This window comes from Microtus pennsylvanicus, chromosome 9, assembly GCF_037038515.1.
Source record: "Microtus pennsylvanicus isolate mMicPen1 chromosome 9, mMicPen1.hap1, whole genome shotgun sequence".
Lineage (NCBI taxonomy): Eukaryota > Metazoa > Chordata > Mammalia > Rodentia > Cricetidae > Microtus > Microtus pennsylvanicus.
Window position 1 is genome coordinate 13745012 of NC_134587.1, and position 17824 is coordinate 13762835.

General features: G+C 46.6%; 1 protein-coding gene across 2 annotated transcripts in view; it reads right to left on the reverse strand.

The window, feature by feature from the left end:
• Cers6 (ceramide synthase 6) overlaps nucleotides 1-15543 on the reverse strand; it is a 237699-nt gene extending 222156 nt beyond the window's left edge. Inside the window, exon 1 of one of the 2 annotated variants that reach the window (XM_075984978.1) lies at nucleotides 15222-15543. In XM_075984978.1, coding sequence (XP_075841093.1) covers nucleotides 15222-15391 — 170 coding nt within the window. In that variant the 5' untranslated portion in view covers nucleotides 15392-15543. The remainder of the gene's footprint in view (nucleotides 1-15221) is intronic. The other variant, XM_075984977.1, reaches the window with a different exon arrangement.
• Nucleotides 15544-17824: the final 2281 nt, after the last annotated feature.

The following is a 17824-nucleotide window of genomic DNA, read 5'->3' on the forward strand; positions in this document are numbered from 1 at the left end:
CCCTCACTCTGCCCTCCTTAAACTCCAAGCCATAGTCAGCTGACATGTGCGTTCCAGGTGTCCGGTTTTTTCCCAAATACACACAGGCACCTCACTCGACAAAAGCGGGAGTCATGCACTGTAAAGCTCAACAGACTCCGACTCACCGAACATATGGGCCACGAAGTGCTTGCTGGCCTGCCCCTGCCTCAGCAACGACAGCTGGTGGACAGCCACCACCTGCATGTCTATTTTTGCGCACTCTCTCGCTCCCTTTGCAAGTCACAGGCAGACCATTGAGTGTGGCTGCGGAGCAAACTGCTTGGTGACGAAAAGATGGAAGACACCGGGGTGAAAGCAAGAGAAAAGAGTCAAGTTACATGGTTTCGGTGACACGGGGTCAACGTGTGGGAAGGAGCCAGTATGCAGAGAACTGGCTCTGGCCACCTGAAGTATAAGTTCTGTTCTCCAGAGCCACAACCCACACTTTTGACACCCCTCATTATAAATATATATTAATACATATTTTAATATATTTATATCACAAATCATGGCAGCTGGACAACAGGGCAGGAAGGACATACATCCCAGTCAACAAGGAGTCTCGCTTCTACCACCCCTCTGGGTATCCAAAGGATGAGGCCGTACAGCTGTTTTCACCGTGCAAATGCCCCGTCCCTGGCTGGGCTGCACATGGGTTTAGTAGGGGGTGAGGAATAAGGAAGGGCAGGAGTCAAGTTCTCCAAGTACTGCCTGGAGGTCCACGAACTCTGTCAGGACCTGGGTGCCAACGTCCCTCTGCGGTTCTAGGCTCCACCATCTGAATATGTACATCAAAAGAGAGCGAGATCCTTGCTCGTGCTCTCTCTCCTTCTGCTCCTGATTTGGACCTTGAGATTTCAGTCTGGTGCTCCAATGTGGGTCTCTGTCTCTGTCTCCTTTCATCGCCTGATGAAGGTTAATATTCAGGAGGATGCCTATATGTTTTTCTTTGGGTTCACCTTCTTATTTAGCTTCTCTAGGATCGCGAATTATAGGCTCAATGTCCTTTATTTATGGCTAGAAACCAAAAATGAGTGAGTACATCCCATGTTCCTCTTTTTGGGTCTGGCTTACCTCACTCAGGATAGTGTTTTCTATTTCCGCGAGGGGTGCACCCGCACACTAAGACAATAGGGATGTTCTATCGGGAACTCACCAAGACCAGCTGGCCTGGGTCTGAAAAAGCATGGGATAAAACTGGACTTGCTGAACATAGTGGACAATGAGGACTACTGAGAACTCAAGATCAATGGCAATGGGTTTTTGATCCTACTGCACGTACTGGCTTTGGGGGAGCCTAGGCGGTTTGGATGCTCACCTTACTAGACCTGGATGGAGGTGGGTGGTCCTTGGACTTCCCACAGGTCAGGGAACCCTGATTGCTCTTCAGGCTGATGAGGGAGGGGGACTTGATCGGGGGAGGGGGAGGGAAATGGGAGGCGGTGGCGGGGAGGAGGCAGAAATCTTTAATAAATTAATTAATTAATTAAATAAAATAAAATAAAGAGAGCGAGAACTTTCATCTCTGCCATTATCTCTCTGAGTGTGGCCTTCAGTTAATGAGTATCCCATACAATGAATGGCAGGGCTGTGGTGGGGCACTGAGCTCGTGAAGGGGATCGATCTTATCACTTTAACATATTTGTCTTTAGAATGGGCTTCACTGGGTGAGTTTATTAACAATGTTGGGTCCCTTTATTGTTCCGTTTTTATTGTTGTTTTTTTTCTTAATAACGTCTACAAATACTACACTGCCTCAGCTGCAGGCAAGCTGCCACCATCCCCGCTTCACCTCACACTCCACTACTATCTGACCCATAGGAGACTGAACTAGCTCTAAGTGAGTAAGTTTCAACTTCCTTCAAAGCAGACGGGGCATGATTCTGCTGAACTATGGCTAAGGCAATTTTTGGATCAGCCATTGTAAAAACTGTGGTTTCATCTCCGCCTCACTTCCTCATTTAAAAGGCAACACACCACAAATGTGTTTGTGTTTAAGCACCCTCTGTCTGCCCCCCCCCTTTTTTTTTGGTTTTTCGAGACAGGGTTTCTCTATGGTTTTGGAGCCTGTCCTGGAACTAGCTCTTGTAGACCAGGCTGGTCTCGAACTCACAGAGATCCGCCTGCCTCTGCCTCCCAAGTGCTGGGATTAAAGGCGTGCGCCACCACCGCCCGGCATTCTGTCTGCCCCTTTAGCTGCATGTGGCAGAGTTTAAGAACTGCATCACTGATGACCTCTCACAGCCCGCATCAGTTCCATGAGTGATTGGGACTTTCTATTTATCAGGAAGCTCGGGATCCAAATTAAAACCACAACTGAAAGACTCATCACTGCACATGAGGAGAATCCAGGGTGGCTGAGGCTTCAGGGTTGGTCGACTGTGCACCCAAAGAACCTTAGGAGAATTTAGAAAGAATCCCAGCCAAGTGTCAGCAAGAGCCCAAGGGAAGGAAAGTGTCATTTCCGCCTCGTGCTGTTCACGGACATATGTCCGTTTCCGGCACGTGTGTCACTTCTGGCGCGTGTGTTGTTTCTGACGTGTGTGTGTGTCGCTTACACGCATGTCGCTTACACGCGTGTCATCTACGCATGTGCCGTCTACATGCGTGTCATCTACACGTGTGCTGCTTCTGTCGTGTGTGCCGTTACGCGTGTGGCATTGCGCGCGTGTCATTTTCATAGTGTGTCGCCCCTGGCACATGAACGTCACGTGTGTTGTTCCCATCATGTGTCGTTCATGGCGCATGTCGTTTCTGGCACACATGCCATTTATGACACACGTGGCTGGTCCAGTTTGAGCCAGAACTGGTTCAATGGCCAGGTATTTACAAATTATATTTAAATTATGACAAGCTGGAAAAAGTACTCATGACTGGAGTAGAAGGGAGCTGCGGGCCACTTCCCATCGCCTGGCTCCCAGCCACCTGGCTAGCTTGTGCCCCGAAATAACAACACACAAATTTGTATTCTTTTAAACACTGCCTGGCCCATTGGCTCTAGCATCTTCTTGGCTAACTCTCACATCTCAACTAACCCATATTTAGTAATCTGGGTAGCACCACGAAGTGGTGTCTTATCGAGGAAGATTCTAGCATATGTCCATCTTGGGCTGGAGCTTCATCGTGTCTGCTCTGGAGAGGAGTGGCATGGCGTCTGGCTCACTTCCCTTCTTCCCAGCATTCTATTCTGTCTACTCCACCCACCCAAGGGCAGGCCTATCAAATGGGCCAAGGCAGTTTCTTTATTAACCAATGACCTTCCTCCATTGAAGGGAGCAAGTGCAAATCCTTCCTGCATCTCTAGAGTGAGGTGAGGTCTCTCTCTCTCACACACACATACATACCAAATGTTAATGTGGGGTACACATATGTGTCTCTAAAAGAAGAGAAGCAAATGTATTATCTCCAACCTATATTGAATGCTTGTGTTTTTTATTAGTATGATCTCAATGGTACTAGAATGAACTTTCTTTTTTTAATGCTTTAATTGTGTGCATGTGTCTGAGTGGTAGCTTGTATACATGAGTATAGCACCTGAGAGGCCAGACGGAGGCATCAGATACCCTGGAGCTAGAGTTCCACCCAGCCTGGGTGCTGGGAACAGAACTCCCTTTCTCTTCCAGAGCAGCACACACTCTTAACTGCACAGCCATCTCTCCAGCCCTATTTCTTTTCTTCTCCAGCACCAAAAAGGAGTCATCCAGGAGACTACGGCTTCTGAAAGAAATCAGTATCAGTCGCACAGCTCCCCTGTTTCTGGGAGGCATTAGTCAGAGAAGTGTCTCTAAGCTACCGGATTATGAGAGCCCAAACCCAACCAACTGGATTACGTGACAAGACCCATTGTTCACGACGCTGCCAGGGCTGCTTTCTGACAGCTACCGCTAGAACAATCAGGATCTTCCCAGGGGACCAACCTAAGGAAGAAGAGGAAGGAGAACTGGGAACGTACAATTCAGAAGAGAGTATCGACAGCCTTGCCTAGGTAAGAGTGGGTCTGTACAGAAAGGGGGTCTGTATGTGTTCGCCATGCGCAGGAAGGTCAACAAAGTGAGACCTTTAAAGAGCAGAGCTCGCTGCACCCCAGAAAGTGACTGTGAGGAGACACATGTGGGGGGCAGAATAAACCTGCAGGGAGAGCAGCCCCTCTTCCAGCAAGCCAGGGAATCTCATTTCAATCTCCCCTACCTTTTAAGCAGACATTAGGGGGAGGGAGGTTAATTTGCTTCCAGGTTTGTAGCTAATAAGTGGCAGAGCCAGAATCAGGTTCTGATCCTTATTCAATATGAATGCCAATTTTTATGTTTGCCGTTACCAGTGGTTGCAAACCCAACCCATTCCCCTTGAGACTGCGGGCAATAAGTATGGGAATGCAACCAGCAGTGGGAAGAGGAACCAGATCCCTGCGCTGAGCCTCCCTCTACAGATAGAAACAGAGTTTCCTTAGAACACTCTAGAGAAAGACTTCTCGAAGGATTCCAGTCAGGGGTACAGGATCCAGGGATCCAGGGATGATGTGGCTCGTCATTGCCCGCCACGTCTTTAAAACATTGTCAATTTGGGATAACCAAACAGTCCTTGGTGTACAATAACTGCAGGGGGAAAATGCCTGCATTCTCCTCCCTAACCAGGCTCACGGCTTCAAGTTCTAACTCTATAAATATCTGCTCAACAAAACAAGTCAGTCCTTCAGTTCTAGGGTCGAGTATGTAACGGGGTCTTACAGCCCACACTGTAGCACCCTCTCTCCATGCCCCAGACCATGATATCAGTTAGAGTAGATACAATGAATGCTTTAGAGTCAGTTTTTAATTGGGTCTCCTTTCAATATATTTTCCACATACACACACACGCACACGCACACACACACACACACACACACACACACACACACACACTTATTTTTCAGTTGAGGACAATGAATTCCACGGAATTTGGTTCACTGCTACATAGTGGGTCAAGGAGTATCCAGGCTTAAACCCAAGCTGTATAATCATGTTTCCGCTCTCTATCTGTGCTCCTCTTAGTTCTAGCTATGGCTCCACGTTTCTACTTATGTTCAGAAATCAACAAAACTTAGCAGTTCCAGCGCACCACCCCCGTCAAGCCTGCTGATGCTCCTGAAGATATATCCCCCGACACACAGAACCTTCAGTCTCATAGTCTCTACAATGCCAGAGTGAATGCCTGTTTCTTTTGCTACTTCCCTACACTCAAGATACGGTGTCAAAACAACCACTCTGCTTAAAATGGTCAAGCCACTTTATTCGGCTTTGAAATGGTGATCTGTTCAAACCAGATCCGAGGAGCCACTCAGACTAGTCGGCAACTGTCTCTGCTACTGGCCTAATCGTCCCAAATAAGACTTTGGATGACTTTTCCTACCGCTCCCTACTTCCTTCTCCTTCCTCTCAAGAGTTCCTTGTACCTCTAAGGTGTCCTCACTAAGGAGGAGGGAGAGGAGAGACAGGAAGGGAAAGGCACAGAAGAAAATAAAGAAACCATGCTTTCGGGCAGCTTCAGGGAAGCAGGAATAGCATGTAATGTGAACACCTCACAGATAAGAGGTGGCATTTATGCAGACAATGGCAAGTCCCAGCAAATGCCAGTCCTAGGTCACTGTGCAAAAGAGATCACCTAGTAAAGGAATGTCCCTCTAGCAACTAAAATCCAACCTGGTGATTTCCACCACACCCCACAGTCCAAGTCTGAGACACACTAGCGCTCTGACAGATATCCATTCTGAAAGCCACTGGGGTGGGGGGAGTTCCTCTTTAATATACCCCAAATATTCTCATAGATGACAAAGTAAGTTATGTACAATGACTAAATATTATAATAAATTTTCAAAACGACTGCTCTGTAATATGTGTCTGTAGACACACCCAAGCCATACAATATGCAGCTTTCAAAAAAAGTGATGTTCATATATTCAAATGTCCTACCCACTTGCTTATAAATTGCACATGATACCGGATGGGAAGAGGCAGGAGAGTCCAATCTGACTTCATCCCTCCCAAAACTCCCTCAGAGCCATCCGTAGCCCAGGCCATGTGGCTCAGGAGAATGCTACCCTGTTATCCCGGGCTGTTGTAAATGGATCCTGACCAGAAGACATTTACTATGATCCTGGGATACTGGAGAACCGCACATGGAGGAGCTCTTCCAGAACCCTACACTCCCTCTCTGAGGAGCTAACACACTGAGTTCCTCTAGAAGCCTGAGGTTCCCCACTGGGGAATCACACACTGAGTTTCTCTAGAATCCTGAGGTCCCCCTCTGGGGAATTGCACACTGAGTTCTCCTAGAGCCCTGAGATCCCTGAAGGGAGGCTGCTTGTCCCTGGCTGCTCAGCCCCAAAATAATCACACAGAAACTATATTATTTAAATCACTGCTTGGCCCATTATCTCTAGCTTCTTACTGGCTAACTCTTACACATTAATTTAACCCATATCTAGTAAACTATGTATTGCCACGTGACTTTGGCTTACTGGGTAAAGTTGCAGCATCTGTCTCTGGTGGGGCTACAAGGCTTCTCTCTGACTCCACCTCCTTTCTCCCAGCATTCCCTTTAGTTTTTCTTGCCTAGCTCTGTTCCCCTATAGCTCTGCTATAGGCCCAAAGCAGTTCATTTGTTAACCAATGGTATTCACAGCATACAGAGGGGAATCCCACAGAACTCCTCTGGGGGAATCACACACTGAGTTCTAGAAGCCTTTACCCCCTCTCTGTGCTTTTCCAGAGCCTTGAACTTCCTCTCTGTCATACTGATTAACAAACTGATTTGCTAGGCTTGGTAGTGAACGTCTTTAATCCCAGCACTTGGGAGGCCGAGGCAGGCAGATCTCTGTGAGTTCAAGGCTAGCCTGAACTACATTGTGAGTTCTGGAACACCCAGAGATACATAGTGAGACCCTGTTGCTAAATAAATAAATAAATTGACTTGAGGCAAGGTCTTTAGTGCAAGTGTCTTCCACAAAAAAAAACTAATAAGCTCCGGTGTCCTCCAGATCTCAATGATTGCCCCTCCCTTCCGACCACCCTGGCCAGATAACTCCAGAAAGAAGATGGCTGATCATTGACCTGAAGATAATTATGCATTTTCAACAACTTAGCCATCCTTGCGGGCGCTGACAGCAAGAGCACCGGCATGTCTGTTCCACCCATAAAGATGCCAGGCCTAGAACACGGAAGACTGTTATTTCTAGTGAGCGACTCTTTGTTAAGTCGCTGAATTTTCTATTTTTTTTTCTTTTATTGCAGCAAAACACATTTACCATAAAAGGTCCAATCGTAATCACTTTTGAAGTATAAAGTTTCCTTTTACCGCAATGATCTGAATGTTTGTGGCTCCCTTCTCCAGGGTCACACGTTGAAACCAAATTACTAACATGACGGCCTTAGGTGGTACTGAAAACATCCTATTGGAGACAAGGTCTTTTCGTGTGCCTTGGGTGTGTATTTTTTATGGGTTAATTTATATCATTTTTTTAAGATTAATTTTTATGACTTTTAACTGTGTATGTAGAAGTGAGTGCAGGTGCCTGTGGAGGCCAGAGGCAATGGAGCCCCTTGGGCAGAGGTCACAGGCTGCTCTGAGGCCCTGACAAGAGAGATGGTCATCAAACTTAGGTCCTCTGCCAGAGAAGTACCTGCTCCTAACAGTGGAGCCACTCACCGCCCTTTAGTACTTTTCTATCAAAGGTTTAGAATTATAATAAATTAATTTAGCTGCTATCTCTAAATGCCCCTTCACAGAAATGCCATGTCTTCTCTTGGCTCTGCCCTTGTCCCAACCCTGATTCTCCTGCCCCACCCCAGAGTCAAGTGTGTACTGCCTCCTCCTGATGGCATCCCTCTGCTGGGGAGACTCGGGGGCCTCTTAACAAATGTTCGTGGGAATGCAGCATGCAGAAAGATGTACAAGAGAATAAGCATGACCAGATAAGCAGGCCAAGATAAGAACATTCAGAGGACGAGGAGGAGGGAGAGCGAGAGGAGGAGCTGGAGGGGGAGGATTGCCACTTCTCTGCCAAAATTAAATAAATACAACACCGTATCTCTTTGTTCCAATAAGAAAACATGAATGACTTCAGAAAAAGCAAAATGTGACCAAGTGATCAATGTTTGAAATGAGTAAAGTCTAAGGAGGCATGCGCAGTTCATATCCCAACAGAAAAAACATCTTCAAGTCTCCTACGACTTCTGCACCCTGCCAAGGACTTCCAAGGATCATTGTCTCTCTAGACAATGTCCTGCAACTTGCATCTATCAAGAACACTGGAGTTGTTATTCCTTGGGACTTCTAGACATGCTACTTCTAGAAAACATGCTTTTCTGAAAGCAAGAGGAACAGAAATCAATAGCTGAACCTGTAAGAACTAGAGAAAGCCACCGAACTCAGCAGAATTGATCCAGCTGCAGTGTAGAATGACATAATGAGCGAAGATATTCGAAACGGGCTTAATTGCAGAGGAAGTGTTCAAATGTATATTAACAAATGGTAAAAACGTGCACACGTTAAACCATGTATGTACTTGTGTGTACGTGTGCACATGTGTGTGATTTCATACTATTGGTTTTCGATGAGACCACTGAATTTATTAAATCAAGAAACTCACACTGTCTTTTTTTTTCTTAAGTTGCATAAAGTTAGCTGTATTTCCCTAATTCTCAATCCTTACTTACAACTGTAAAATTGGGTTAAAAAAAATTAGCATCCAGTTCATGCGGTCTTGGAAGATGGTTAAGTGAAGTAAATCCATACAGTAACAAACTCATTAGAGAATCAATGTTGGTACTATTATTTTCAAAACGTAAAAAAAAAAAGGTCATCGTTATCATAGTCAAACATCAAGTAGAATAAATGAAAAGGATAAATAAAGGACAAGTCGCAGCCTCTCCCTTGCAACCTAGGCCTCCAATCACCCGCCTCATCTCAAAAGAGACACACCCTCAACACATTGTGAAAACCACGCCCTCTGCTCAATCATGCTATAGATTAATGGCTGACACAGTTAATAAAGACTTCATATCAGGAAAGGGTGACTTAGGATAACATTAATGAATCGCTGTTTGGTTTTGGGCTTTGAGACAGGGTCTCTTCATGTAGCCCAGGCTAGCCTCGAGCTCCTGATCCCCTAGCACTGCTTCTTAAATGCTGGGATTACAGGTGTATACCACTGTCCCTAGCATGACGTCATTTTAAAGGAGAAGGAAGCTATAGAATAAAAATGATTGAGGTGAGCAGGGGTGCTAGAAGAGGGCTGCGTACTTAACTTTAGACGACAAAGAGAAAAGACGGAAGGTGACTGACACAACAGCGCTATCAAATCTGTGACCCCGATAACACTCCAAAGTATTTAAGAAGTGATCAATAGACAATGGAAGGGGGAAAATAATATAAATTTTTGAGAGGCTTTACTTTACAAGAAATTAATGAGCAGTTACTTTAGGAAAATTGGTTTTGTCTGGCAATGGGAGAGAAATGTGAACTTAACACTTCCACCATCCAGCGAGCACTCTGGTCCCAGGGCTCGTCAACGAGGCTTAGTGAGGAGGCTTAAGGAAGACACAGCGAAGCCTGGTAACAGCGAGGAAGAATTCACCTGAAACCCATGTCCCTTTAGCTGCCCTTCTCCGCACAGACAAGTACTTCTGAACCGCCCTTGAAGCTAGCAACCCTGAGAAAGCTACCCAGCTCTCCCTCCGCATGGGGACCAGAGAGTCTCGCAGAAATGTCCTCAGTGCAGTCAGGGCGTTAGTGCTATAATACAGACCGTCATCAAGTCACTGGTGACAGTGTTAAAGTTTCTCACGAACTTCCCCTACCCTATGGCAGTGTTCATTAAGAATGTCAAGGAAGCATGCCTTTCACCCCAAGCCAACCTATTAAAATAGCCAAATTATTACACCTCATAATACAAATCTTTTATTTTGCTGAATGAAAAGTTCATCAAATAACACTGTCCATTTCACTTGTCTACCCTCAAAACGCCCATGGTAACATCTTTTCCCAACCCGGGTGAAACACCCTCAAGAAGAACCATTTGTGTGCAAGCCCAACTATCGCCTCTTATAGCTCTCTATGGCCACAGTTTTCATCTCAATAACACCTTTATCTAGTAAGCTGCTTAAGGCACATTTTTAGAGTCTCATACATAACACTGAGTTCACCCAGAGAAAACGCTCCTGTGAAAGTTACTTCACTCTTCTCAACTGTGTCTGAGGACACCTGCCTTTTCACTAAGGAGTACATTGTAGCAACATCCTGCAGTGCTGCGCTTAATCCCTTCTTGCACTTTTTCAAGGTAGTCCTCCATTCGCTCCTCCCAGCCCCCAACACATCATCCACTCCTTTATTTCCTCTTCTGCATCCCTCACAAGGCAGAGACAGGAGATAAGCTATAAGCAAAGGTGGGCAGACCCTGCCTTCAACAGAACTAAGGCTACTGTTCCCTGATGGGGGAAGAGAGAGTCACTCTGGGGCTGAGCACTGCTGGCCTGGTGTCAGCTCCTGAGGGGATGGCACACTTCATGTGGTGTGGCACTGACAGCCAACCCCGTTGAGCTACTACTGCTTTCTCACGCCATCAGATGTCAGCTCAACTCTGGATTCCAAGAGAAAGACAGCTGAAGAAATCAAACAGTTGTTTTCTCTGTAGAAGCGTCCTTTTGGGTTAGGCAGGAATATTGTAACGTTTTGCAATACAAGTGATAACACCCCAAATGATTCTTTTGTCTCAAAACACAAATGAAAGATACTTTTTAAAAAGAAGCAAAATGATTGCCTGGAGCATTTTTATGGAAACAACAAAAACACCTTTACTCAGAGAAGGCTTATTTCTGCTTACCAAAAGATGATGGTTAGCTTCCTCAGAATCTCATGAGATAATAATTAACAATATTCATACAGGAGATTGACAAGAATCAGAAATTTGGAAAGAAAAGCAACCTTGACACCTATGGTTGCTAGGTAAGGGCCTACCACACAGCTACTACCTACTCCATCCTTTCTATAGCCAGAAAACTCAGTAAAGAGCTAGCAGCATAGCCGGGCAGTGATGGCGCACGCCTTTAATCCCAGCACTCGGGAGGCAGAGGAAGGTGGATCTCTGTGAGTTCGAGGCCAGCCTGTTCTACAAGAGCTAGTTCCAGGACAGGCTCCAAAGCTACAGAGAAACCCTGTCTCAAAAAACCAAAACCAAACAAACAAACAAAAAGAGCTAGCAGCATTACCACAGCCACAATTGTTGCATCGTGATTGGTAACAGCCAAATCCACGCAGCTCACTCATCAACAAGTGGGTAGAGAAATGAGTTCCACAGACAAAAGGGAACACTCTCTGACCTTCAAGAAAAGAATGCCTCTCATTTGCATAGATGAAGTGAAATAAGCCAGGTCTTTAGAGAATAATTAGCAAATGCATACATAATACATATGTGCATGTGTGTGTGTCTGTGCACGCGCGCGTGCACACACACACACACACACACACACATCTCCCAACCTAAAACAATCACTCTCACATAAGCAGAGAGTACAATGGTAGTTGCCAGAGGCTTTACGGTACAAGAGAAAAGAGACAGAGGTCAAGGTTGGCCAAGTTAGGAGGGAAGTCTTTTAAGATCTATTCCATAGGAAGGCAATTGTGTCAAGCGGTATAGTGTCCCTTGCTTTAAATCTCACAAGAGTAAATATTCACATGAGGGGAAAAAGAGAAGAATTTCTCAGATGACATATGCCTACTCATGTGACGTAATTCTCATTGCACACTGCACTATGTCTTGCCCCACAAATACACCCTTTGTCAGTTCATGTGGAAATAATAAAAATAAGATTTTCATGCCATAAGTACCAAGAAAGCATCCTCGAACTACAACAGTCATTTCCTTTTGAGAAATAAACAGATAGAAGCCCCGATCCAACTAGAATGCTGTAAAGTCGCCTTTCTTAAGTTTTATTTCCTAACAGGGCACAACTAATTCTGTTATTTATGAATACCATAGCAAAACACTTCGTTGTTGTTGTTGTTTTCCTGAGACAAGAGTTTCTCTGTGTAGTCCTAGCTGTCCTGAAACTCGAGTTGTAGACCAGGCTGGCCTAAAACTCACAGAGATCCTCCTGCCTCTGCCTTCCAAGTGCTGGGCTTAAAGGTGTTTGTTACAATTCCCAGAGACAGACTGCAGAGCCTAAACAAGCATTAAATCAAGAAATGGAACCAATGATAATTCTACATTATTAAGTATTGTTTCTATCATTAAGTCACCAACATAACGGGAGACGGCACAATTTTCATCCTAAGAGATGCTGCTTTTTTGTTTTGTTTTGTTTGTTTTTTAAAGAGTTTTACTCTGCTAATTGGGTAGTATGTACACTTGCTCCTTCCATTTCTCCCCAAGGCAAAGAGGAATACAAGGCTGTTACTAAAAGCCAGAGATCTGGGCATTTCACAGACTCAAGTCAGTGACTCTAGACTGCTCTATTTCACCAGCCATACTGGGCTACCAAACTGTTCTCCATATGTTGCTGTAAAATGACACTGGTCACTAGTGCCCCCTCTGTCACACCCCGACAGTGGCAGGAAAGACAAAAACAATGGAGTTGTTCAATTGACAAGACCCAACTCAGTCAACTCATTAGTGCTTTTCTGTGTAGGCAGAAATGTCAAGACTAAAGAGAACGCGCTCAAGTTGGTCAATTTTGTTTCTGAAAAAGCATGACTGACTTCAAAAGAAGAATGAGATCTTGGATAATCATGGGTCTCCTGATACGTTCTCACGCTTGAAATAAAGGACAGCCAAAGCATCGACTCTTGGAAGATTCGTCTCTATTACAACGGGCTTCATCAATGTTAGCCATTCCAGAACAGTGCAAAGAAAAAGCTTCCTGTGCAGATCGAAACGGTGCCTAGCGTGAGCTGTACCTCTGACAACAATGCGGGCCGGCTCAATTACACTGACTCAGGCCCTTGGTGGACACTGATGAGATGGGTCCCACAGGCTGAATAGCAGAATGGACACTTGGGGTCTGATCAAAACATAAAACTGCAGACCCTCTAACTCCGTGTGTAATTGCCCTCCGACTTTGAGAGAGCAGAGTTTGAGTAGTCAGACACAGCTGTCAGCACTCTAGGAGGAAGGAGCAAAGTAGTTCACCTCCACAAGTCAGCAGCACCCCACCGTACAGGTGTGACAGTGTGTCCTTACTCTGAAGATTAATCGTAAGTATTAATCGTCAACCCATTAGAGGTCTGCTACTCATACCTATGGCCTTGAAAAAGCTCCTTCCCTCTCTCCCTCTCTCCCTACACACACACACACACACACACACACAGAGAGAGAGAGAGAGAGAGAGAGAGAGAGAGAGAGAGAGAGAGAGAAATATCACAATTGACTCTTGGGTATAAACTCTTAAATCAAGTTATAAGATTATAAGAAAAAATATTTCTGCAGAAAGAAAACTGAACCTTCAGTCTTCAGATATTACATCACTTGTGTGTGTGTGTGTTAAGACAAAGAAAGCCAAGTACAAACCAAGCTATTTTTCATCTTTAATATTTTCCCAGCCTACTGAAGAGCCCAGAATCAGAATGGAAAAGAATGCTGGGAAAATATAGCGTTCACATATGGTTCATCAGCTGCCATGCAGTTTGTGCTCCAAGATATACAACTCAAGATCTCCTTTAAAGTAGCTACCCAAACGCAGACAGATTTCATGGGGTGTCACCCAGCCACGATGTGAGAAGCCCTTGTCTTTGCAGAGATGGCAAGGTTAGCCTTCCCCAAGCAAACAGTTGCAGCCTTCAAAGGCACCCGCTTTTTCACAGCGAGTTTCAGCGCTGGATAAGATCAATGGCATATGGGCACTGGATTCCAATCGTTTTCAAACAGGAGGGTTGTCCTCTGTGCAAGACGATTGTAGCTCGGCAACAGCTGATCTTTAGTGCACAAGCCACAATACTGCCAGTTGAAAAAAAATGCACCTTCCTTAAAACAAATCATACTTTTTTGTTCCCAGGAAGCTTTGATACTATTTCGAGCAACAAAGACACAAAAGATACATTCTGACATCCTCAAGAATGGTTTTAGGCAGATCAAGAGTAAACAAGATAACAGCAGCAGCCTGAGAAACAGCCAAGGCGAGCAGGAGGCAGGGCAGGGAGGTTGGAGTGGAAATGGGTATCTGTGATCTAAGAAATTCAGTCACTGATGAATGGAGGTGGGAGGGGGAAAGAGGACAGCGATCTTTTTTTTTTTTCAGTTAAAAGAAAGAAGTGTGCGGTGCCGGTTTTGTTTCACGAGTGCGTGTTGAATAAACAGCAGGCAAAAATCTAGTTTCGTGACTTACTTAAGACTGACTCAGTGAGAGTAACCTAAGTTTGTATGTGGCTACAATCGCGAGACCTAACCAAATTGAGGACTCATACCAAATATTTTGTGACAATTCTTTCAACGTGTCAAGAGTCTTCCGATACCAGCAAGAAGCCTATGATTAGTCACGGAGTCCTACTATCGATTTCAAATGACCATTTTGTATGATGGGCACCGGTTCTGTTCTGCCCTCTTTTAAAGAAACCACTAACGATCCAGAGTGCTTTCGTCACCGTTTCCTAGAACTGAGGGCCTAAAAACGGTGTCAGGGATGGAAGTCTGAGAGCAAGCAGAAGCCCCAAAGGTCCGGGCAAATTCTTCTGCAGCGCGGCCCCGTCTCCCTCGTGCGTGCGGGAGTGGAAGAGCTGGAAGTGTGTGCGCTCCTCCTCCCTCCGGGCCGCGCTGGGGACCATCGTTCCAGGATGTCAAGTGGGTGGCGGCTAGCCTCGGAGGAGAAGCCCTGCCTGGAAGCGCCAAGTGCTACTCCGATGGAGACGGCCGAGCCCCCTCGCAGCGGTTCCTCGCGGCCAGCCACCGCTCACCTTTGTTCGCCGGCCCTCTCTGTGAGGAGGAAGCCGGGGAAGGAGGAGCGCGGGCGGCGACCCAGCTCTCCGCGGCCCCTTAGCGGAGCCCCGGAGGACATTCACAGGCGAGTCGGACCATCTCTAGCTCCCCAGAGGCCAGCCCGGTCGAGGGATCGGGAACCCCACGGTGAACACAAAGGTTGGGAGGTGTGAGCCCGAGCGCGGGGGCGTGCGCCACGGAGCTGGCGAGTGTGCTCGCGTGTGCGTGTGTGCAGGAGAGCAGGCGCTCCGGCCCTTCTTACCTCTCGAAGATGAGCCGCACCATGAAGATGCAGAAGGCCAGGGGGAAGGCGAGGTAAAGGTCCTCCGCCTGAGGGAAGGTGGCTTCATCCGTGTTCTTCAGGTCTGCCCAGGTGACATTGTGCGGAAGCCAAAACCTCTCGTTCCAGAACCAGGCTAAGATCCCTGCCATCTTGCTTTGTCCACTCCCGTGTCGCGGCTCCCGCGCTCCTCCGAGCTCTCCGCAGCGCAGGGTGCCGGAGATGCGCGCTGGGCTGGCCCCGAGCCTGTGCCGCCGCTGCCGCTCCCGCCTGCCGCCGCCTCCTCCGTGGCCGCTGCGCTCCCAGGCTCAGGGCTGGCTTCGCTCCTCTCCTCCCTCTGGCCGCGCTGGGAAAAGGGCCGCCTCGCCTGTCACGTGGCAGCCTGGCCGCACGCCCTGATTGGCTGGTGCCCGCGTCAAACAGCGAGGCACACGCGGCCGGCTCGCCCACGCCCTGAGGGCTGCGGGCCACGCTCTGGCTCTGCACCCGCACCCGGTGCGCGGCCGGCACCTCTGTCCCGGCCCGGAGTTGACTCGCACACCGTCAGAACGCCCGCTCCTGCCCTGTTGGAGTTTGCGCTCTCGTCCTCTTGCCTTGCACAGAGAGGCAGGCGAAGAGGGGGCTGGCATGGGCCGAGCTTCCAGAGAGCCCTGCACTGAGAAAGAACCGCTGCTGAAGAAGTAGGGGGCGCAAAGGCAAAGGAGGAAGGAGTGGGAGGGGGAAGGATCATCCTCCCTGGTGAGAAAAGAAAATCAGGAACTGGGGCAGGAGAGTTTGGTAAGAGACTTCTGTCTCCAACCCAAGCCTGCCCCCTTCCTTGACCTTCCTGTCACGTTTTACATTACTACTTCTCATCCAACCGGCTCTCCAGGGCATAAGGCCCCTTATTTTGATTTATGAAATAGCCGGAGAAGTTAGAAATTTGTGATTAATTAATTGCTTAATGATGGGGATGAGAACAGCTGGTAACAGCTGCATTCTGTGAAACTACTCCACTAACCTCTGCAAACATTGCGGGAACCACGTTTTGACTTGGTAGGTAGTCCTACTACATCAGGAGAAGGTATTTATTCCTTTTCTCCCTCCCTTTAAACGGAACCCTCAAGGCCTCCAGATTCTCACCTCCTATTCTTCATTGAGTTTCCGTTTATGCCTCCTCCACCCTTCGAAATGACTCAAGGTCAGCTGTGATTGCAAAGGTCAGTTCTTGCCTTCGTTCAGGCTGCTTGACGACACGGCTCAAACAATGAACACGTATGGCTCACACGTCCCAGAGATAAAGTCCAAAGCCGCGGTGCTAGTGAATCTAGTATGTGGCAAAAGCATACTTCCTGAACTCTTCCTGACAGGTGGTTGTCTTCTCAGAGAATCTCTTGTTGCAGAGGTGGGAAGAATATGTACCCTCCTATCTATCGTTTTACTAGGGCATGAACCCTCTTCCCAAGCCTTCGCCCTCATACGCTAGTTACATCCCACGGGCTCTGTCTCCAACTGCCAATACATTGACTTTTGGGAGAACACGAACATTCGGTTCATTTTAGTTATCTTTGGATGGCCACCAGTACTAATCTCTCCTCAGAATCTTTTCTTCCTGTGGGCATGGCTCAAGCCAAAAGGACAGGGTCGCTTTCCCCCCTCTCTCTTGGTTGAACACCTCCTTTCTAATATCACAAACTCTACCCAAGCCATTTTCAAACTGAAATCTTACTTCGTCCGCCACCTGTTTGGCTGCTATCTGATCTAAACCACCAGCATTTCACATAACCGCCTAACTCCCAGTTCTGTCCATGTTTCTCTGCTGTCCACTCTCGGCCATAGTCATAAAGTTGAAATTCTTGTCACATAATTCCAGTACTTAAACCTGCTTCATTTCCGTTCTTCCCCCAAGTAGAAGTCAATGTCATTATAATTTCTTATGACATTTGATTCCTTATTATTGCTCTGATCTCGTGTGTTCTGTGTGTGGCTATCATGGCTCCCTGCTCTTCATGGACCACACCATCCATGCCTCCACAATCTTTGTATATTGTATGCATCTCCTCGGTCCCTGGAAAATCTCTCCCAAAGTATCTGTCTTCTTTTTCTTGTGTTTTGTTCTGGATAAAGCTTTTCTTTTACAATTCAAGTTAATGTAAAACCCTAAACCTCAAAGCCACCATCACCATCAATGCAACATATAACATCATTGGCACCTTGTCTCTAAAGTGTAAGCTTCAAAAAGTTTAAAATATACATCTATCAGTCAGGTACATGACTTTAAACCTGGCACTCCTGAGGCAGAGGTAGGTGGATCTCTGAGTTCAAGGCCAGCCTGGTCTATAGATCAATTAGTTTCAGGACAGATGGGGCTATACAGAGAAACACCGTCCCCAAAAAACAAATATCTATATCTATATAAGTATAGGTAGATAGGCAGACAGACAGACAGATACAGTCTGTTTTATCAAATGTAGTTTCAAATTGCCTACTACATAGTAGTACATAGAGAACCCATTAAACTATTGACTTAATGAATCAGTGTGACTCTAATAATCTCCCTCTCCAGAAAGGAGACATCTTTAGGTGAAGGTAATATTTGAGTAATT